At 39.1% G+C, this 20482-nt stretch overlaps 2 protein-coding genes across 9 annotated transcripts in view; one reads left to right on the plus strand and one right to left on the minus strand.

Annotated features, from left to right (window-relative positions):
- CUL1 (cullin 1) overlaps positions 1 to 10976 on the plus strand; it is a 51904-nt gene extending 40928 nt beyond the window's left edge. The window contains exons 10-22 of the mRNA XM_030229518.2: positions 159 to 266; positions 368 to 474; positions 1623 to 1671; positions 2069 to 2200; positions 2732 to 2849; positions 3797 to 3873; positions 4638 to 4769; positions 5608 to 5700; positions 6867 to 6914; positions 7006 to 7088; positions 8527 to 8632; positions 9401 to 9514; positions 10437 to 10976. Coding sequence (XP_030085378.1) covers positions 159 to 266; positions 368 to 474; positions 1623 to 1671; positions 2069 to 2200; positions 2732 to 2849; positions 3797 to 3873; positions 4638 to 4769; positions 5608 to 5700; positions 6867 to 6914; positions 7006 to 7088; positions 8527 to 8632; positions 9401 to 9514; positions 10437 to 10517 — 1248 coding nt within the window. The 3' untranslated portion in view covers positions 10518 to 10976. The remainder of the gene's footprint in view (positions 1 to 158; positions 267 to 367; positions 475 to 1622; positions 1672 to 2068; positions 2201 to 2731; positions 2850 to 3796; positions 3874 to 4637; positions 4770 to 5607; positions 5701 to 6866; positions 6915 to 7005; positions 7089 to 8526; positions 8633 to 9400; positions 9515 to 10436) is intronic.
- Positions 10977 to 12798: 1822 nt separating this feature from the next.
- The window catches only part of EZH2 (enhancer of zeste 2 polycomb repressive complex 2 subunit), a 51321-nt gene continuing 43637 nt past the window's right edge, over positions 12799 to 20482 (minus strand). For all 8 annotated transcript variants that reach the window (XM_018918204.3, XM_030228715.2, XM_050970947.1 and 5 more), the window contains 8 exons: positions 18393 to 18433; positions 17105 to 17230; positions 16552 to 16730; positions 15605 to 15700; positions 14899 to 14980; positions 14064 to 14144; positions 13871 to 13955; positions 12799 to 13126 (listed from right to left, as the gene is read on the minus strand). In XM_018918204.3, the coding sequence (XP_018773749.1) occupies positions 13066 to 13126; positions 13871 to 13955; positions 14064 to 14144; positions 14899 to 14980; positions 15605 to 15700; positions 16552 to 16730; positions 17105 to 17230; positions 18393 to 18433 (751 nt within the window). In that variant the 3' untranslated portion in view covers positions 12799 to 13065. The remainder of the gene's footprint in view (positions 13127 to 13870; positions 13956 to 14063; positions 14145 to 14898; positions 14981 to 15604; positions 15701 to 16551; positions 16731 to 17104; positions 17231 to 18392; positions 18434 to 20482) is intronic.

Here is a 20482-nt window from a genome sequence, read left to right on the forward strand (position 1 = left end):
CTGAACTAGTCCTGGTACTGGTTTACCCTTAAAATGTTTCTAATACTTCATAGTCTTTCTCTACACAAATTTTCTTGGGCCAGTAAATAGCTCCATTTTGGAGAAAGTAGAAAGCAGAAAATCAACAGATTGCAAAATCCAGTCTCTCGTTATTGCAGGATCCAAAAATGTATGTACAGACAGTGTTGGATGTCCATAAGAAGTACAACGCTTTAGTCATGTCTGCATTCAACAATGATGCTGGCTTTGTGGCTGCACTAGACAAAGTAAGTGCTTGTAGTGGCAAATGCTGGACTTTTTTTTATTTCCATGCAAAATAAAAAAAAAAGTTGTCTCCCAAAATTTCACTGTCTTTTGTGATTTATAGGCTTGTGGTCGATTCATAAATAATAATGCAGTAACAAAAATGGCTCAATCATCCAGTAAATCCCCAGAGCTACTGGCACGATACTGTGACTCTTTACTAAAGAAAAGGTAAGTCCTCAAAGACAAATGATTATTTCATGTTGGCTTTTATTTTAAAAGGTTTTAGCCTATGAAGTTTTATACTGTCTTCAGAAGCACAACTTCACTTTGCAAGAAATTAATTTTATCAAATTCTGGATGCAAAAATTTCAGTAGGACCATTCCTAAAGGTTGTTGTTTGGTATTCTTTTTAAGGAAAAGTGGAGGAAATAAACAAACCTTTCTTGCTGTGTAGGAATCTTAAATTTTTGTTTTTCAGTTTTTGTTTTTCAAAACTGAAGGAGGGGTTTTAGGTAGGGTTTTTTACACTGAAAATCTTAAACTGTGTTGTATGTTGTACAGAGATGCACATTCCCTTTTTTCATTAAAACTGTTGCTTTCCTCCTTTTGTTTTTTCTATACCTTCTTCTATCTGGGCAGAAATTGAGGAGGAGAAAAACTGCTTTCTAACCTTTCCTAGTTCATATTTTAATTCAAGGTATTTGGCTTTTAATGATTCAGCAGCTCATATGCTGAGTTGGAATCAGTCCAGTTCATACTGGATTGGTGTCAGTTTTGTCCCATTTCTAGTTGTTTTGGCAGAGAAAAAAAGTCACCACCAAACAACCCAAAAATGGGAGAACTTGCTCAATTTTCTCTTTCCCATCTCCCCCTTCATTCAGCAAATGGGTTAATTTTCTCCTTTTCAAATACTGACTGTGTGCAGGGTAGATTTGGGGTTTGCCTGGTGGACAAACATGAGATGGAAGAAGACAATGTGTTTCCACCTGAGCTTTTACCCAGTCAAGTCCCAACTCTGTGAGGTGGTTTCCTCTCACTGTACTGTCTAAGATAAGAAATAAAAATAGCATTTAGCAGCAGGAAGAGAGATGTCCATGTTTAAGCTCATAAATCCTGAAAAGTACCAGGCTACCAGCAAGTCCCAAGCAAGTCATGGTCCAGGACTTCAGCCTGTGACATTTGGGAGCTTCCAAGTTGCTAACAGGTGGAGCAGTGAACTGTTCACTTCATTACATTGTTTTCTCTTTAAAGAGCCTTTGATTTCAGAACTATTCAAATTTGCATTCTTTTATTTCTGAAGCCTCGATATGTTGGTTTAATTCTGCTGGTTTAATTCTGGTCTGGGACTCATTAAAAATGCACTTCTTTAATTGCAGCTCAAAGAATCCAGAAGAAGCCGAATTGGAAGATACACTCAATCAAGTGGTAAGATGTCTATAAATACATATAAAATATATAAACTATTTTATTTTATTTATTAAAAAACTCTTTACAACAGATTTAAAGTGGCTATATTGAGGCTATGCTTGTGCTTAATCTGTATATGCATATAAAATGTATCCTTTCCATTACATCTTTTTATGTCATTATATATCCACATATATATGTAATATGCTCTACATGTGGAATATACAGTTCTTGTTTTAAAGCAGTATCCATATTTAAAGCAAACACACCACCAGTCCCTCCACCCTCTCCCAAAAAAGCCAAACAAAACTCCCAATCTTTAAAATTTAGGTGCAAATTAAGTAGTTCATGCTGCATCTTTTTCAAGACAAATGGTTAAATATTTTTCCCTTACAAATTATCTTGGCTTTTCCAGATGGTTGTCTTCAAGTACATTGAGGATAAAGATGTGTTTCAAAAATTCTATGCTAAAATGCTGGCAAAGAGACTTGTGCATCAAAACAGTGCTAGTGATGATGCTGAGGCAAGCATGATCTCCAAACTAAAAGTGAGTATTCCATGACTGTCCCATGATCTACTGCCTTGCAGGTCTTCACACTGTTTTGGAAAGCATTGACATACATCCTTTCATTTGTTTATTTTATGCACAGAAAAATATATGGGTTTTTTGTTTGTTTGTTTTTTTAATTATAGGAACTCATAGTGCATGTCTGCCTGATGGAGCTAAGCTTAATTATTCTTAACCAAATGCATGACATGGATTTAATTATTCAAGGGAATGAGTACTGAAAAGTAGCTTAATTTTGTTAACGCATATTTATGCAGAGTTAAGCAAAATACAGTTGACTGCCCTTTGGGTAGTCTGTTTCATTGTGCTTTGCTTCATTTTTAAGCAAAATTTTCATCAGTTTTCAATGGCAGGTAAAGATCATATTCCAGGGGGGATCTGCACTTTGAGTTAGGGAAATATGGAACTTTGTACATCTTCTGTTAAGGAAATAAGTTCCAACACTTTGTTCTTCTCATTAGCCAATGTCCAAAATGTGTCTTGCTGATGTATCTGTGCTTTTAAATACAGCAAGCTTGTGGTTTTGAGTATACCTCCAAGCTGCAGCGGATGTTCCAAGATATTGGTGTAAGCAAGGATTTGAATGAGCAATTTAAAAAGCACCTGACCAATTCAGAACCATTAGATTGTAAGTAGCACCTTTACCTAAGTTACTGTTAACAGTATAGCTTCCTCTTATTTCTGCAGAACTAAGTGTGTGAGGGAAATATTTGACTTACTCACACTGCCACAAATTAGAGTTAGTGTTTTCCTGACCACGATAGCTGGGATGTTTCAATTAGGTCTTTAAATTCTAGGTCTGTTCTTTGTCTTCTAGTAGCTCTTTATATATTTTCTGAGTAGCCTCCTCCTGATTTTAGAGCTCACGTTTAGGTACATAAATAAAGTTGAATACTGTCTTTTTTTTTTTTTTTTTTTTTTAATTTTTTATGTTTGATTGGAGGGATGTTTTTCTTTAAACAGTTTTGATTTTTAGCTGTTTAATACTTAGATTTATATGAAAGTATTAAGGATAAAAGTATATTGTGTTCCAGGTTGTTAGATGCCCCTATCACCTCTTTATACTTTTCAATTGAAGCATGCTGAACCAAATTCTGTCAAGAATTTATAATTATTTATTGGATTCCAACTAGAGTTGTGTATAATCAGGCTTAAATTTTACTTAGTTTTTGTATTGTTCATACTTGACTTGACCAAAATACCTTGCAAGTATAGGTGTGAAGGTCTGTTCTTGCAGTTGTGTATTGTGGAGTGATGATGAACACTTTCTCTTTTAACACCGAAGTGGGAAAATTGTAACTCACTGTAGGGATAGAATCAAAGTAGTAGCTTGTCCAAATAAGAGAAGATTGAGTGCCTGTAACAGTAAATCTAAAGCTCTCCAACTGCAGTGACATCACTCATTGTTAGCTTTGGTTATGCTCTGACAAAAGTAAACTAGTGCTTAATGATTTTTTACTGTGTTAGTTTGACCATGAGCCAGAACCATGTCTGTGTTAGAGCTGGGACTGTGTTTGAAGAGGGATTTAGGAGAAAGTGGGATAATGCATCTCATCCTCTTCACCTTTCTTTCAGTGGATTTCAGCATCCAGGTGCTGAGTTCTGGATCGTGGCCGTTCCAGCAGTCCTGCACGTTTGCTCTGCCATCTGAGGTGAGGCACTTGCTCTTGGTTCATCTGAGCATGGAATGATCCTGAGACAAATATTTTTTACAAGGCTGGTGTCTCCTTCCATTCTGTTGTGTATCAGAGAGGACTGTAAGTGTCTCTGGTATTTGCCTATTTGGCCTGAGGATATTTGGAACAAGATAATTGAGTAAGGTAATAGGAGGAAACTGTGTGAAATCCGTGTTTTCCTATCTTTCCCATGAAAACTCCCTGGTTAATGAATCTTTCTTCAAAATATTCAACAGCAACAAAAGCAAAACTTTGTTAGTGCATTTTTCTGGGTTTACTTAGTTTAAGAAACCTTTTCATACCATTGGTTCAGCTTTGCCCAGTCAAATCTTTAGATGTTATAATCAGTTTTCTGCGGAGTGCTTATCCAGCAAAAAGGCATGAATATTTTACATGAGAAATAGATTTAATGCTGTTACCTGGAGGATGAAGGTGGTTAAAACAAATTGCTTTTCTAGCCATGCTTAATGTATCCTAAAAGGAAGAATGAACCTTAAATGCCTGTTTACATTTGTACTATTAATGATTCCCTATAGGGGAAACTTATAACAGAGGGAAATTTTTCATCCAGTCTGCCAAATCTGAATACTTTGAGTTTCCATTTGGGCTATTTAGACAACGTGGTGGTTGAGGGTGATCAGATTTCATGATCCCCTGTTGCTTCCATTACATGGTCTAGGAATGGTAAATGAAGGTAAATAATATTTATTTATGTATTTATTTATTATGTTTTTATACAGTTAGAACGGAGCTATCAGAGATTTACTGCATTTTATGCCAGTCGTCACAGTGGAAGAAAATTAACATGGTTGTATCAGCTGTCCAAAGGGGAATTGGTTACCAACTGTTTCAAAAATAGATACACATTACAGGTAAGGACAAGTCATACCAATAGAAACACTTGATGTGATGGTTGTTTTCAGAGGACTGGACGCAGCCAGTAGAACATTTTTTGTATGTTTATTTTATTTACTATGCTGATACTAAAGATCTGTGTTTAAAAGAAAGTTGACTTAGGAGATGGAACACATTGGCTGTGGTTTAAACAGGTGTTGAAATGCATTTTATGAGATAAATACAATCTCTTTGCCTAGGATCTCATGCTGCTTATACCTTCCTGTCTGCTTTCTCTCAAAAAGTAGATGGGATAGGGAGTTCACAACAGTGAGAAGAAACGAGATAATGTCAGATTTTGACCTTGTCATCAACATAGGTTAACCCTGTGATGATAGAGATGGATAAGCTACTGATAGCTACTTGGTGTATAAATTTGGTTTCATTATTCTGCTGGAGTTGGGAGGGTTGTGAGGATGAATTCAGCAGACTGTATTGGGTATAATGCAGATTAAATGGGCAAGAGTTGAAGTGACAGAGGATAATAACTTAAAGCTATATTGGCAAATGGAAGGATAATGCTTTGATGCCATAATAGACGATTTGATGGAGTGTCTGAAGCAAGCTAAATTATTCTAATCCTGGGGTTTATGTTTAGATAATGCTGGAAGGGGGAGTTCTGGTTGTAAAAGCAACATTTGATTCTTTTTTTTTTTTTTTTACTAGCACCACTTGGGTATTCTCTTGTTGTCGAAATATTCCAGTGTATGTGTTTAACTGGTGTATTCCAGGCAGTTCAAATTCAGAAAATGTTTGGAAGTTCTGATTTCTGATTTCCCCTCTCTCCCCTCTGTTCTTTGTTTTTGCATTTGTCAGGCATCCACATTCCAGATGGCGATTTTACTGCAGTACAACACAGAAGATGCCTACACCGTGCAGCAGCTGACAGACAGTACTCAAATAAAAATGGTAGTGACTTTGCATGTTTTACCACACTCTTGTGAGCAAGTGTTTTGGTCTTCAGGGCTCTTCCTGCTATCATAAGAAATTGGGGTTACATGTGCTTGGAGCCAGAACCAGCTTCTGTCCCAAGGGAGACAGATGTGCTCTATTCTTGGTCAATTCACTTTCCTGGTTTAGTTTCCTGTAATCATAACTGCCTTGTCTTCTGATGAGTCTTAGTGCATGCACATTCCTGTTCATGACTGGAGTGAATTGTCCAGCTTCCTGCTGAGCTCTGGGTAGAAGTTTTCAGTGTTACAATACATACATTTTAATGTTAAAAGACAACATTTGAGCAAAACCAGCATTTTCCCTAAATGATTGATCTATGCATCTGTCATTCTTTTATATCTCAAGGCTTTTTTTTACATGAACATAGTAAATCAGCAGTTCATTGGTTAACTCTCTCCTGTGGAAAAGCTTCCCTCCTTTTCTTCCCAAGCAGGCTTTATGGCCCACAATGTGACATTTATTTGACCTTTAGCAGTAGATTTGAATCAAGTTTGCTCTGACTTCTGGAAAGTTAGGTATTCCTATTCAGTAGGATCTTTACTTCTAGAAATACCTACCTAGAAATTATTGTTGCTGATGGATTACAGCAAACCCAGAAGTCTTAGGGGGTTGCCATTTATTAGAGACTGTGGTAAAAGAGCAGCTTTGCAGGCCTGCACAGAATATTGCCAGTAGCCTTCTGGGTGAACAACCAGCAATAGCAGCCAGAACAGATCCCTGTTAAAACAAAAGATGTTAATCAGAAAGCAGAGTGCTTGCTTTCTGAAGTTTAAGCTTGCCATTTTATATATATTTGCATGGTTTGGGAAAAATTGTTTCTTAGGCATATAAATCTGCTTTTAAAATAGTTCCTAAAGCAGCTACTGGAAAGATCTCTTGTTTGGAATTAATTTCTCAAGAATTTTATTATATTTGACCAAACACAAGGGGGATACATCATAACACCCAAAAAGGACATTGTTTAATTTCTCTGAACTAAGTTCTTACTGCTTTTTTTGGTCCCTCATTTTGCAGTGTTCTGCACTCATTAGTTCTTAGTCTAAATATGTTCATTTTTGTTCAAGTTTTTAAGTTAGACAAAGGTGCTATCTGCACTGATAATGTTTTCTATAATTTTGTAGGATATCTTGGCACAAGTTCTACAGATACTGTTGAAATCAAAATTGCTTGTAAGTACTCTTGCTTTCTTATGAGCTGCTTAACATACAGTGAAATATGTTAGACTATTTATTTATTTGTTTGTTTGTTTATATATTGCAGGTTTTGGAAGATGAAAATGCAAATGTTGATGAAGTGGAGTTAAAACCAGATACTTTAATAAAACTGTATCTTGGTTACAAAAAGTAAGCAGCATGCATCACTTAGATGTAATGGGTAGCATCCTCCTCTGCTTTCAAAAACTGGGTGAAACCTAATATACTTGGGATGAAAGCTTCAGGGTTCAAGTGCCAATTCAAGTGTAGATCCAATATGTACCAGCATTAAGAGAAAGGGCTCATGAGTGGTGGGGGATGGGTGTGATTTCAACTCTTAGGCCTTGACTTTGTCATAAAGTCATAAAATAAAGTCAAGGCCTGGTGTATTTTCATGTGTCCTTTTTGTTCCTTGATTCTTGCCTAATTCTTGAATAATTTATTCAAGTGCTGCTGTTTTGCCATGGTGTTACTGACAAGCACTCAGCAAATCCATGATATTTTATAAGGTTACAGTAGTGTCCAGTGACCAGCAAAGGTCAAAGGCATAAATGTTTATCCACTGCTGCTAACACTAGAAGATCAGGCTCGTTTTATAACCACAAAGTATACAGTGATTTGAAGACTTAATAAACACAATTTTCAGTAGGTTTTATTACTTACTTTAAACAGTTGTGTATTTTAAGCTGTTTACAGCACTGTGGTGCTTTTTCTCATGCTTACCAGAGCATAGATATAAACACACATAAATTCAGTGAGGGATTCAGTGCTTCCTGAAGATAAGATCTCAGGTGAAAGAAACATTTTAAAACCTTTCCTTGTACCTCGCCCTTTATCTGCTTTCTATCCCCCTTTACCAAATTAAAGGTTTGAGAATTCATGGTCTGTTGCATTAATGCAGTGATGGAAACAGCTCAGTGTTGCTGCATTGTGCAGCAGCTGGTTCCCAATTTGTGATGGAGAGCACTGTGCTAAATAACTAACAGTACAGCTTAACGGGCTGAGCAGAGCCCTGTGCTCCCTGGTGCTCTGGTGCTGAGGTTTGCTCCCCACGTGTGACACAGGACCTTGTCTTGAGTGTGGCAGTGGGCTCACCTCAGCACAGCTGTCAGTGCCAGGGAGTGTGTGAAAGAAAGGCAGAGCTCAGTTCCACAGAACAAATTTCTCCACGTTATGGTCAGAATCCAGTCTGTAAATCAGAAGGTGATTCTGTTTCCATTGACTTCCTTTGTCCCCTTCACTGACTCCAAGCTTCTTACTACACACAGAAATATTTTGAATACAGTGTAACTGTACAGTGCTGGTTACACAGATCACTAGGATGGATTCAGTAAGCTGTGAGATACACAGATACCCAGCAGGAAGATAACTTTGTTTTGTTGGTTGGTTGTGGGCATTCTTTATTTTTATTTTAACTTGAATGAGAGCACCTAAAGTTTTCAGTTAAAAACCGAAGTCCTGTATTGTTGTAAAGTAATTATAGTGCTGTGGCTTTAATTTTGGAGTTGGGCTTTGTTTGGAGTTTTTTCTTTGTTTCCTAGGTTTTTAAACAGTCTAATTGTTCTTTAACTTCTGCTTTTCTCTACAGCAAAAAATTAAGAGTAAACATCAATGTGCCAATGAAGACTGAACAGAAGCAGGAGCAAGAAACTACACACAAAAATATAGAGGAAGACAGGAAACTACTGATTCAGGTGAGTTTTATTGCAGAATGCTGTCATGAGCCCAGAATCGCATCTTTGTAATCATTTAATGACGCTTACTGTAGGGTTTTCCTAATTTTTACTAGAAGACAACATGCTCTAACTACGTTAGAGTTCAAAAAATGTATTTGAAATATTCTTAAAGGTGTTTTGAGTCTGTAGTAGAAACTGGAGGAAGGCACTTCTACTGACAGGATGTGTTCATTCATATTGTTCTATCCTGATGTTGATGAGTGTTTGGGTTACTTGGATACACGTTCACCAGATCTTGTCCTTGGTGAAAAGTGAATAATAAAAAAATAGTAATCCCCAGGTAGTATGAATTCAACAGTGGTTTTATATCAGTTCATTTGGAATCCACTTGAGAGGCAGGGGAAGGAAATACAGATGTACCACTAAGACAGTGTCACAGTAAGGTTAAATATATGAAGAAGGCTTTTTGCTACACAAGCAGTTTTGTGTGGCTCTTGTTACCAGCTGGTGCTATTATTATTATGACTGACTGACTGTAAGCACAGTTCTAAAAATTCATGTGTCAAAACCACTTTTGATGACTGTGTGCTGTGGAGACTCTGAGTTCTTGGAGTCTGTGTAAGTAGCTGACACTCATGGGCAAGCTTCTCCTGTCTGGTGCTCAGGTTGGTTGTGGTGGTGCTGCTGCACAGGCAGACACGATCTAGGGAAGTTAAATGGGCTAGGGCTTTACAGAGGGGGACAAGTACTTTGCTCCTAAACACACCTTCCCAATTTGCTGTGCAGGCTGCTATTGTGAGAATCATGAAAATGAGGAAGGTTCTAAAACACCAGCAACTGCTTGGAGAAGTGCTAACACAGCTGTCCTCAAGGTTCAAGCCACGAGTTCCTGTAATTAAGGTATGTGAGACCCACATCTCTGAACCTGGATTCCAGGAGGTGAGGAGGATATATACACAGACAAAACAAGTGCTTCTGAATTAAAAAGGAAAGCTAAGGAGATGGGATGGGCAAGGACAGATTTTTTTGAGTTGCAAGTAGGAAATATTTTAACCAGAAATTTGCATTTCTCTTAGGATACTATCCATGTTTCGCATTGTTGGCAGTGGTGGTAAAATAGTAGCTGGATTACATCTTTTCACATCAGTCAGCTTACCATTGCCCTTGATCCAGGCTTACCTTTTGTTCCTGCTCTCCCAGCTGGGGGACAACAGTCAGCCTTGGGGTTAGCTTGATAAAAGTTTCCTACTTTCCTTTACCGTAAAAACATTGGGGAAGGGAGCATTGTATTTATTTACTCATAATTATATTGATTATATTAATTATTCATTTATGTATATTAATTTCTTCATCAGTTTGTTTAAGTGAGCTCACCAACAGTTTTTATATCCACAGCCAAAGGGTAGATGAGGCAAAGGACAGGCAGTGAGAGCAGTTGCATAAACTGGCAGCAGGGCAGTTACAGAGAGCCCCTCACTGCTGCTGCTGCTCTTTTATGACCTTACATAAGCTCTCTGCATCTTGGTGTAATTCTTTATTTGCTGTTTTACTATGAAGTTGCTCAGCATACTGATGATCTACCAGTCACACCCCTAGAATGGCGTCCAGTAAGTGCAATTCAGTTTAGTGGATTAGCAAAGCCTTCTGCTTAGATGCGGTCAGAAAGAGGAGAGTGAACTGCTGTGGTTTGTGTCCTTTGCCTATTCCTGTCCTCTGCTTGGCAGGGAATTCCCTCGGGGGTCAAAATCAAAGTTTGGAGCAACCCCAGAGAGGGTTTTATGCCCATGTCCCAGGGCTTACCTCTGTTCTGTTCCTCCCACAGAAATGCATCGACATCCTCATTGAGAAGGAGTACTTGGAACGTGTAGATGGTGAGAAGGACACCTACAGTTACTTGGCTTAGCATTTTTATTAGCAATTACCTGACTGTGACACTCGGCAAGTAGGTATGTGATGGAAAGAATGAAAGCGACAGAACTTCATAGCAGCCACCCTGCTGCCATTTGGACCTCCCTTTTTAATGACTGAGACCAGGACTCCATCAGCCAGTCTCAGATTTACATCAGAACTGCTCAGGATTGATACATTTCAAGTATGTAAATATGGACACCAATGCCATTTAACCTAATTTAAGAACAGAAAGGAATCAGACCCTTCTCGTTTAAGGGTTGCATGCTACTGCATTTAAATCAATACATTGGCTATATGATAAACAGCTGCCATCACAGGCAGCACTTATACATGTTGGCAGCACTTGGAGAGCGAGTCTGAATGGACCCATGTGTAATCTGCTATGAAAAACCATTTGTATAGTGTGTTTCATTTTTTAATGTGTGATAAATAATAAAAAAAATTTAAAAGATTTCTGTACAAGTTGCATTTGGTTTTATTGTTTTAAGTTTCATGACTTATCTTTCTAAATGTAAATAAAAGGTATAATGGTTATGAAAGCTATTAGAAATTCGTTTTACTTTTCCTCCCCAGTTTCTGGTGCTTTAAGAACATTTTGTTCTCTGAAGATATTGTCATCTCTCATTATCTGTGCATGTTACTTCTTTTTGAAGAGGAAATGTCTGCACTTCGAAAATAAATTTGTGATGATTTCACAAGATATGCAGAACAGAAAAAGCTCAAAATATATGTGGAAATGCTTGGTCATCTGAACTTGGAGCTGGTTTTAATATTGCTCATTGTGCTATAAAGTACATCACACTTGCATAAATGCTGCCTAGAATAAAGGAGGTTTAGGCTGCCCATTTCTTTGACTGGAGCAGAAAATTGAGTGTGTTCCTGAAGACCAATTCCCATTAAATGCAACCTGTGATGGGAATTAAAATACTTTAAAGTGTTACTAGACATACCTTGATTGACCAGGCCTCATTCCATTCTTCTCACAACATTTTATGAAATGAGTATTGGTGTTCCATATGCTACAAGCAAAATGCTGCCATCCTCACAGGTCTCACTATTGGTAATCTATATTTTCTAATCTTGATAGTGAAAAGAACTTCTGTAGCCGTCTTACCCTTTATGCAAAGTGTGATTTTGTTCAGCCTTTTATTCTCACAGGAAAGGAGCCAGGTTTTGTGTTGCTAATGTTTCTCTCGAAGGAAATAGTTACAGTTGAACTCTGGGTTAAAAAAAAACTGAGCAGTACTAGAAGGGAGGGGTGTCATCTGCAGTTGAGATTTTGTACACTTGCTATTTCTGTTCTGAAAGGGCTAAAGTCTGCCATTAGGGGTGACAGAAGCATCTTGCTGCTCAAAGTTGCTTTTGGAAATTTAGACAAGTGGAGCTGGTGATGCCTCTTAATTTTTTTTGTCCTAAGATGCTCTTTTGTTTTTTGTAAACCCTTCTTGCAGAAATTTCATGGCTAATGGATTTCTTAAGCAGGATCTGTGTGCTAATGATGACAAAGAAGCAGCCTGAAATCCTTTCTTAGTTGGAAGGCCAGAAATCACCTGATCTGAGGTGCCTTTCAGAGCCCGTGGCTGGTTAAAGCAGTGCTTTGTGTTCTGTGCATCCTTCAGACCAGGAGCTGTGCTCTCCCTGAGGAGGGAGAAAATGAGGTTCTTCTTTTGGACTGTTCTTTTCCTCATGAACTCTTAGTTCTTACTTGGGCCCCCACCCAAGGTGGAGGGCACATGGCAGGTGCCTGCTGTACAGGCAAGTAAGAAATACAGGTAGGTGGTAGCCCTGTACAGACCTCTAGCTGCAGTCTAAATGTTTCTGGATGAAAACTCTGCATTTCTCTTCTGCATCTCTTCACTTTTTAATATAGGTGTAGTTACTGTCGTATTTATCATTATTTGGTGCTTCAGAGAAGCCACAGTGAGGGCACCTTGTACCACAGCTTAGTCCTGAAAGTAGTGTTTGTCACAGAAATCACAGCTACCCTGGCAATTGCAGGAGTTCCTGGGCTGCAGCCATTACTCCAGAGAACTTGGATGTTGCTGCATCCAAGGGAGCTAAGAAACTGCAAGACCACACCTGTCTCAGGCACTGCAGCACCCCAATCACCTGACTGCCATCTACATTGTTTCCATCTTCACACTGATCTTAAACCTGACCCAAGTAACAAAAGAAGACAAGGATGGAGCTGCCTTTGCACAAATGTTACAGGTTAAATTGACACTGCTTTCTCAAGGGACTGACACAAAATTCCAACTCAATTCCAGTAAAAATGAAGAAGTTCAAGTATCCTTTATTCAAGGTTGAAAAATGTACCACACCACATTATTGCAAAAGTTCATAGGTACAAAACACTTTGCAGCTGGTGAGAAGGCAATAAAAAGTTGGTTTTTTTAAAATGTTACTATAAATTACTGTTACAGTACTTTGCAAATACAGAATTTCAAATTGCATCATTTGTATTTTTCTAAAATTGCCCACAGTACTAGAAATTCCTGAAGATAAGGCAGCTGTTTGTTTAAAAGAAGAGGTAGCTGGTGTCAAGGGATTTCCATTTCTCTTTCAATGCCCACATACTTAAGGGCATCAGCTTGGCTATATCTGAAATTTAAAAAAAACAACAAAATCACAAAAAGCCAGTATCACAGAACATTTCAGCTTCATTGTTTGACAGAACGGCACCACAGTCTGGAACACTCTTCAACTTAGATTTCCCAGTATTTCCTCACCAGCTGGGGTGTTTCCTTCTTGTGTGAATTTGCAGGTGCATAACACTGCTGACCCACAAGAAACTATTCTCAGAGGCCTTTGATCAAGAGACAAATCACTAAAATTCCATTCTTTTTCACCTTGACTCTCACAGTCCTGAAGTTCATTTTCAGTACTGGAAAGCCACTGCATTTCTCCAGGTTGACCTACACAGTATTGCCCCTGGACAGCTTACTTTTTGCCAAGTAAGATGATTGTAGAGGACAGTAAGGACACATTCTTAGCAAGCATTTGTCTGTAGGAATTCTGAAATTTCATTCTGAACTTCTTGCCTATTTCTGAATGATGGGGGAGTTAACTTGTACTGCTACCAAGGTAACCCAACCAGAGAAAGTCTGTCCCCATTTGTCACTACACTTTGTTCTGTAAGAGCTGCTTTTCCAAGCTTGCAGGCTCTCAACCAGCTGCATTGCTCAAATCAGTCTTGCTATGGCATCTGGCTTAACAAAAGCAGAGTGGGGAGTGCTGCTTCTCAGCTGCTGAGACCTGAGGCTGCAGGGGCCAGGCAGGCACAGGAATTAACTCTGAGCTGTGCAGATACTGAAAGCTAATCCCACCTGAAATCCATCTACCCACCTGTAGTCAAAGAACAGTTCTTCACCAGTCTGAATGGCTCTTTTAGCAAATATTCCTATTCTGTGATCACCATTAACCATCATAACTGTTTTAAAAGAAATTAGCTACGTTAGTACCAATACTGATCAAATGGATGCTAAAGAAATATCTCACAGTATTTCATACATTGATGAAAAGTAAATGTGAACCTTACCTTTTGCATAGCAGTTGGGATTTACTGAATGGTTTGCAAATCTAATTTTGTTGCCCTTGCGTGTTGCATCAACCACAAAATCTAAGGGGGCAGAAAAGAACAAAACCCACAAATGTTGGATGGGTCATCTACAAACACATTTTTGAGTTTAACACCTAGTGTGCTTGGATCTTAGCAGCTGGAGAAGATAACTGCACAGCCTCCCCCATGGAAGAGCTGGCCCACCACCCTACAACAGCTGAACTCTGCTGTTCCACACTGTGCTTTTCCTTTACCTCCTGCCACAGTGGCACCACCTTAGCTTCTCATTGAAGCTTCTCTACCTTCATTCCACAAGGACAAGCTCCATAAATATGCTACGTCACTGACATAAAGCAGCAGGGTTTTTTCCTCATTTCAACTATTTTCTAGTATTTTATGCTTGATACAGTGCAGTGTGTATTTTTCTTTTCAAGTGGCAGCAGTCACATACCACATGTGGCTTTTTTCCCCCCAACACAATTACCATCATAAATTACTGCTGATTTAATTCAGTAAAATTACTTCAGACAACACCTTTTACATCCTTTAGTCTGCTTAATGTCTGCACACAATTTTACTCCATGAAGTTCTACTCCTCTTGTACCATAGGCTCATCACTACATCTAGCTGACTAGCATTTAGAGAAAAAAACCCAAAGACTATCTACAGGATGAATCCACACACTGATAGAGAAAGATGTGTGGAAAAAAATTCTCATTGTTACCTGCTGTCTGCAGAAGAACAGGGCTGAACAAAATGCTAGGCATACATACTTTACTTATGCTGCCAAGGGTTGCAACTAATGCATACGTACCATTATTCAAGTTAAACAGAAAGCTGCACATGTATTTGTCATACACTTTTCCTCTTCTGTCTGCCTCATCCTGAGAAATAATCTGAAAGAAACACCACTTGTAAAAGAGAGAAGCACTCCTCCATTGTGTAACCACAGCAGCTTAATGTCAACCCCTCCCCAGCCTTTTGAAAGATAGGTGGGAGGTTTTTTATTCTCTGGGATTCAAAGTATTCCCAAACAAAGTGTTGTTTTCAGCAAGCATTCTGCACTTACCAAACATCCATGCTTTGCTTTTAGCATACATAAACTATTTCAGAGCAGAAGAAAAGCAAGAATTGCTTCTCCTCTCAAAGCCAGGGCTGCATACCGGACTCAGGGTTTTATTGCTGCAGAATACAGCTTAGCAAAAGCTCCTCCTGACTTTCAGTACTATACTAAATAATTTGCCACCAAATTCCAAGCATGTCTGAACTAAAATTCCATCTAAGATAAAAAGGACATTCTCTCCTTCTCACAAGAACCTGTTTCAAAATTTTAGTGACATTTCAATTGTGTAGCTCCTGGGGTCTGAGCCTGTGACAGCAGCTACAGCCTGTGACACTGAGTCAGCCACATGGCTCTGTCTGAACGTGGTACCAGGTTACAGACAATGGCACCCATGGTCAGTCCCTGTCAATGCACAACTTCCCCAGCTAAGCTCATATCCAGTATTCTCCATCCTTACCTCACCACAGTATTCAGAGATGAATTCATTCTTCTGTACAGGATCTTTTATAAAAATTCCCCAGCCTGCCACATCTGAAGGTGCCAATAGTAAGTGCTGTGGAATACAAAAACCAAGAAGTTTTGATATGCCTGGCTTAGATTTGAGTTCAGGGTTTTTTTCCATTTTGTTTTGTATCACTTAGTGAAATGTATATGCTGGGACTCCAGGAATGCAGACAAATCCAGAGTCTTCTAATGATCAAACACACACTAAAATTACAGCTTGTGGATCAGAAGATGTATGTAAAAGAAAAATGACCCAAGTATTTTAAACTACTAAAAATTTTAGTTTAAGCACCCCAAGACACCTTGAAATGAGGGGGTTACATAAAAATTCATTTACTAAAGACTTCAACCTCAAAAAGTCTGCAGACAGGAGCCCACTCCTCATTAGCTCAGTAATCAATTATTTTGTGAGAAGACATTCCAGAGCAGAAAAACTTTGGCTTATTGATTTATTGATTTGCCAAAACGGAATGGGCTTTCAAGACTTTAGTAGACTATATGCAAGTTTATACCTTAGAATCAATAACCAAAGAAAGAAACAGCTTCTAGACTCTGGGTTAAACTTCCTTATGCTGATCTGGGGAAAGACTGCTGAGCTCTTTAAAACAGCAGCCAATGTGCAATTAAGAAGCAAAGCCTGAACGGGGAAAAGGAGATATTCTGCTGCTCTGCTGCACAGAAAACACTAACTGGTACATGACAAAATGTAGAGACTTAACAGCAGCACATGAGCAAGCTAACAAGTGACAACTCCTTTCCTTGCTGTTTGGTTTGGGTTTTTTTGTTTTCTTTTCCAGTCTGACAGTATGAAGGCAAAGAAATTCCATTCTCTGGCTTGAAAATATAAGAATACCTCAAAGCCCAAGCAACAGACATGCAGTTGTATAACTCTGGACGTACTTTTTTGGATCCTCTCTGAATGCTGCAGTTCTTGCAAGAAACATTTTTGCTGTCCCAGTGGTCAGCTGCTCCACAAGTCAGGCAGAGGTCAGGATCACACTCACGGACAGCCAGGTAACAGGGGCACTGCTTGGTGTTGCACTGTGCTTTACAACGACACCCAGGAAAACGATTTTGGCCTACAAAGGAACAGGTGGAAAGGAAAAACAGCAAGTATGAAAAAACACAGCCTTAAAATTAAGACTGTGCAGATTATAGTGTATCAGAATATTGGCAACACAGCCACTGATATCTGCATAGGACATTCAGGAGTACTGCAAAGTCTTTCCTTCCCTGATTTTAATAACTCTTCCTCAATTGTAGGTCTGAAGGCTGCTTCTGACTTCATGCAATGGCCAATTACAGGGGCCAAATTAAACTGAACATGCTCACACTGTTGGACACAATTTGCTGCTCCTGTAACATGCCTGCAGCACAGACAGACTGGTACTACAGAGCTCGATGGTGGGACAGTGAGAGAAGCTTATAGGTAACTTTTAAATGTTTTACTTACATTCTGAGCTGCACTGACAAAACTTCTCACAGAAGTTTTGAGCAATTACACATGGGCATGAGCTATCACAAGGCTGACGTGGGTGATCACATGGCTGATAGTTGTAAACGTGATTCGATGACCCATCTGAATAAAAATAGCAACATTTTGTAAAGTTGAAAGCTGCAGACAAACAACATACAGTTCCCCTCACTCTAAGGTAGAAATTCCCTTTTAGTCATTTAACTAAGAAAGCCCAAACATGAACAAAAAACCCAAACCCACAACAAGTGGGGTTAAAACCCCAAAAGACACAAAACCAGACCTGTAACATTAGTGAGGTGTTTTACACCATTAGCTGCCTTCCTGGTGCACCTCATTCTGCCACTGCTCAGCTGCTTTGAGCACGCAGAGCTGAAAGCTGTTTATGTGGAAAACTGAGAAACAAAACTACAATGGTATCATTTCCTGTCTGAACATGTTTTGGAATAGCACTGACATTATTCAGCAAAGTCAATTTGCTTAAATACTGAAAGCAATTTTAATGGGGAACAACAGTCAACTTTCAAACATGTAACACTGGCAATGTAATCCTATTATTATTATTATTATTACTATACCACTGTGCTTTTCCAAGTCAATTTTCCAGTACAGACAATGCTGAAGTTTTCTAGGCAAGAAAAGAACTACCAGGGACAACTCTAGAGCTTTACCTATACAGCAGCTAGAAGAATTTGGTGCTATATAAATTACATTTGCTATTAATACTCCTGAGCTTGTTTTGGGTTTGCAAGAATTTGTAAATTTGTAAAAATGCTCAAGTTAGCAATCAGCAACAAAAAGTAAGAGAGACAAAAGGATCCATTATTTATGTTGCTAGAAGTCCCAGTCATTCTCAACAACTTTTCAGGGAACTATTTCTAAAGTAAGCTGGCTTACAAAAAAAAAAAAAAAAAAAGGCACTTTTTACTGCAGCTCCTATCCTTAATACCATTTTTACCTGTGCTTCAATGAAGCCATACTGGAAAAACAATAAACTCAGCCTTTTTTCCATTTTCATGGAAGTATACAGAGCTCTTCCAGCTATTTAACCCAAAGAGTACCTTTTTGTCCCTACAACACGTGTAAGCAAGAGTTTGTTTTTAATTTTCATTCCTCTAAAATTTCTAGCTCCCCATGGAACATACATAATGGCCTAACATTAAAAAAAAACCAAGTAACCAGCCCCCCCCACAAACAACCAAAACAAAAAAAAGCAATAGTAAAATCTTAAAAGTTCAGGACATAAATTGAATGGAAAGATGCTAACCCTTTTTCAGCTGTATCTTTCTGCAATGAGCAGCCCACAACCTGCAAAAACACAAAACAAACAAGAAGGTTGACAGGAACTCCTCCTGCAGTGGGCTGGGAAAGGCAGCTGCATCTTGTACCCACACTTGACTTAAGATGGGAAAGTTTCTGGAGACAGGAACACCTGCTAACTGCACACGAGTCAGAGGGGCTGCAGCAGAAGCACCCTGTCCCAGTCTAGGGCTTGCCAAGATCAGAGCTCTGCAGGCTGCTCCCCCCACTCCCCACACCATTCCTCCAGTCCCAGGATTGCACAGATGAGCAGTGCCCACCCAGCCCAGCTAGAGATGCCTAATTTCAGAGGCCCTTGAAGGAAGCCCTGCCAAGAGCAGGCTGCTGGAGCTGCCTCTGGCAGGCAGGAGCAGCAGTGAGGGAAGGGTGCGAATGTGCAGATCTGGAGGGTCACACCTAAACAGGGGGGTTGCAAGGGGAAAGCTGCTTGCTGCACAGGACTTGGCCCAGCACCACTCTGGTTGTCACCTACAGATCACAGCCAGGTCCTACCCTTCACCTGAGGAGCTCCAAGTACTTGACAGGAGACAGTGTCCGCCTGGCACAGCCATGCTGATGGGACTTCAGTATTCCTTCTGGCTGGACACTTTTCCCCAGTTGTCCTGGCTGGCAGTGCTGCACTGAGCCTTTCCCCTTCTGCTTCAAAGCCCACACTCCTTTCTCTTATGTCCTTACAGTTTTCCTCCAGTGTCCCCTTTCTCAGGTAGCTCAGCCAAGCACACCCTTTGCCAGAAGTGGTGTTCTTGTTGTGTGGTGGATTTCATTGTTTGTGTTTGTTGCTTTGCTGTGGTTTTTTTAAGAGTAACATGCTTTTGGGTTAGCATAACATAATTCACTATACTTGAAAGTTCTTGCATGTTACATTTACCCCTTTATTTTGGATCCATTTCAGATTGCAAGCTCTTTGGCCAGGGAATGTCAGCTATTCCATAAACAGTGTGTCAGAAACAATTAAGCAAAAACACCTGTCTGGACTTTTAGTACCAAAAGGAAAACCAGACTTTTAATTTCAGTAGATTTAAAATTAAAGGAGAAATCAATTGTTTTATTTTTTCTTCAATTCTATGCATTTTAATTACTACTTTTATTTTAGTGAACACACATAACAAAAAAAATTAGATTAAGGATTTTCAAAGTTTATACTTCTGGGACTTCCTTAGTATATCATGTAACAACATGAAGACAATATGGAAGAAGCCACATTCCCTGGCCAAATAATACATTGCCACCTGCATCAAGCAACCTCACTTTCTCTGCAGATTTACTGAGCTGCCCAAAACACTCATGAGCACAGGTACTAAAAGATTCCCAGCACAGAATACCTACAAAGCTATTCTGCCTTTCAGTGAACGCAACACTCCTCAGAAGTTTGCACTCTGAAAAAACATCTCCCACTGTAACTACTTAAATATGACTTTTTAGCTGCTACTTCTTTCATAAAAGCATAGCAGCTTTTACCTCAACTGAATGCTGTGCAGTGCCCTCCAACAGCTTCAGACAAATAAGATTCCCTATAAAATTGCCCTTCTAAAGCATTACTATGAGATTTAACTCAATAACCAATTTTCTTACAAGCACTGAAGGAGCCCATACAGGTTAGAAACCCACAAAGGCAGACTTGTCCAAGTAACTAAGGCTGAGAGGAAGGAAGAAGCCCAGAATCACAGAGTACTGTAATAAATAGATGACATTCCTATTAAGAGAGATTCACTCTAGAAGAAAAGGCTACCAACATATATTTATGAATTATGAGACACTGACTCTGCAAGAAGACACTTCCCATATGCCTGAAAGGAGTGCAATTTTGACTTAAATTACTCTTATGCACACCAAACTATTTTCTTTCTTGTCTAGCTGGTATTTGGAAAATGTAACACACCATATTTTTGAACAAGTCTTTCACAGAAACTTGTCTGTCACTCCAAGACAGTAAGAACCTACTAGCACAGCAAACTCTTAAATGCATTCTGTGGCCAGACTTGTTAAAATACTCTTTCATTAGCAATTAGCAGCTTCACTTTTTCTCCTAAGGTAAGC

Source organism: Serinus canaria, chromosome 2, assembly GCF_022539315.1.
Source record: "Serinus canaria isolate serCan28SL12 chromosome 2, serCan2020, whole genome shotgun sequence".
NCBI lineage: Eukaryota > Metazoa > Chordata > Aves > Passeriformes > Fringillidae > Serinus > Serinus canaria.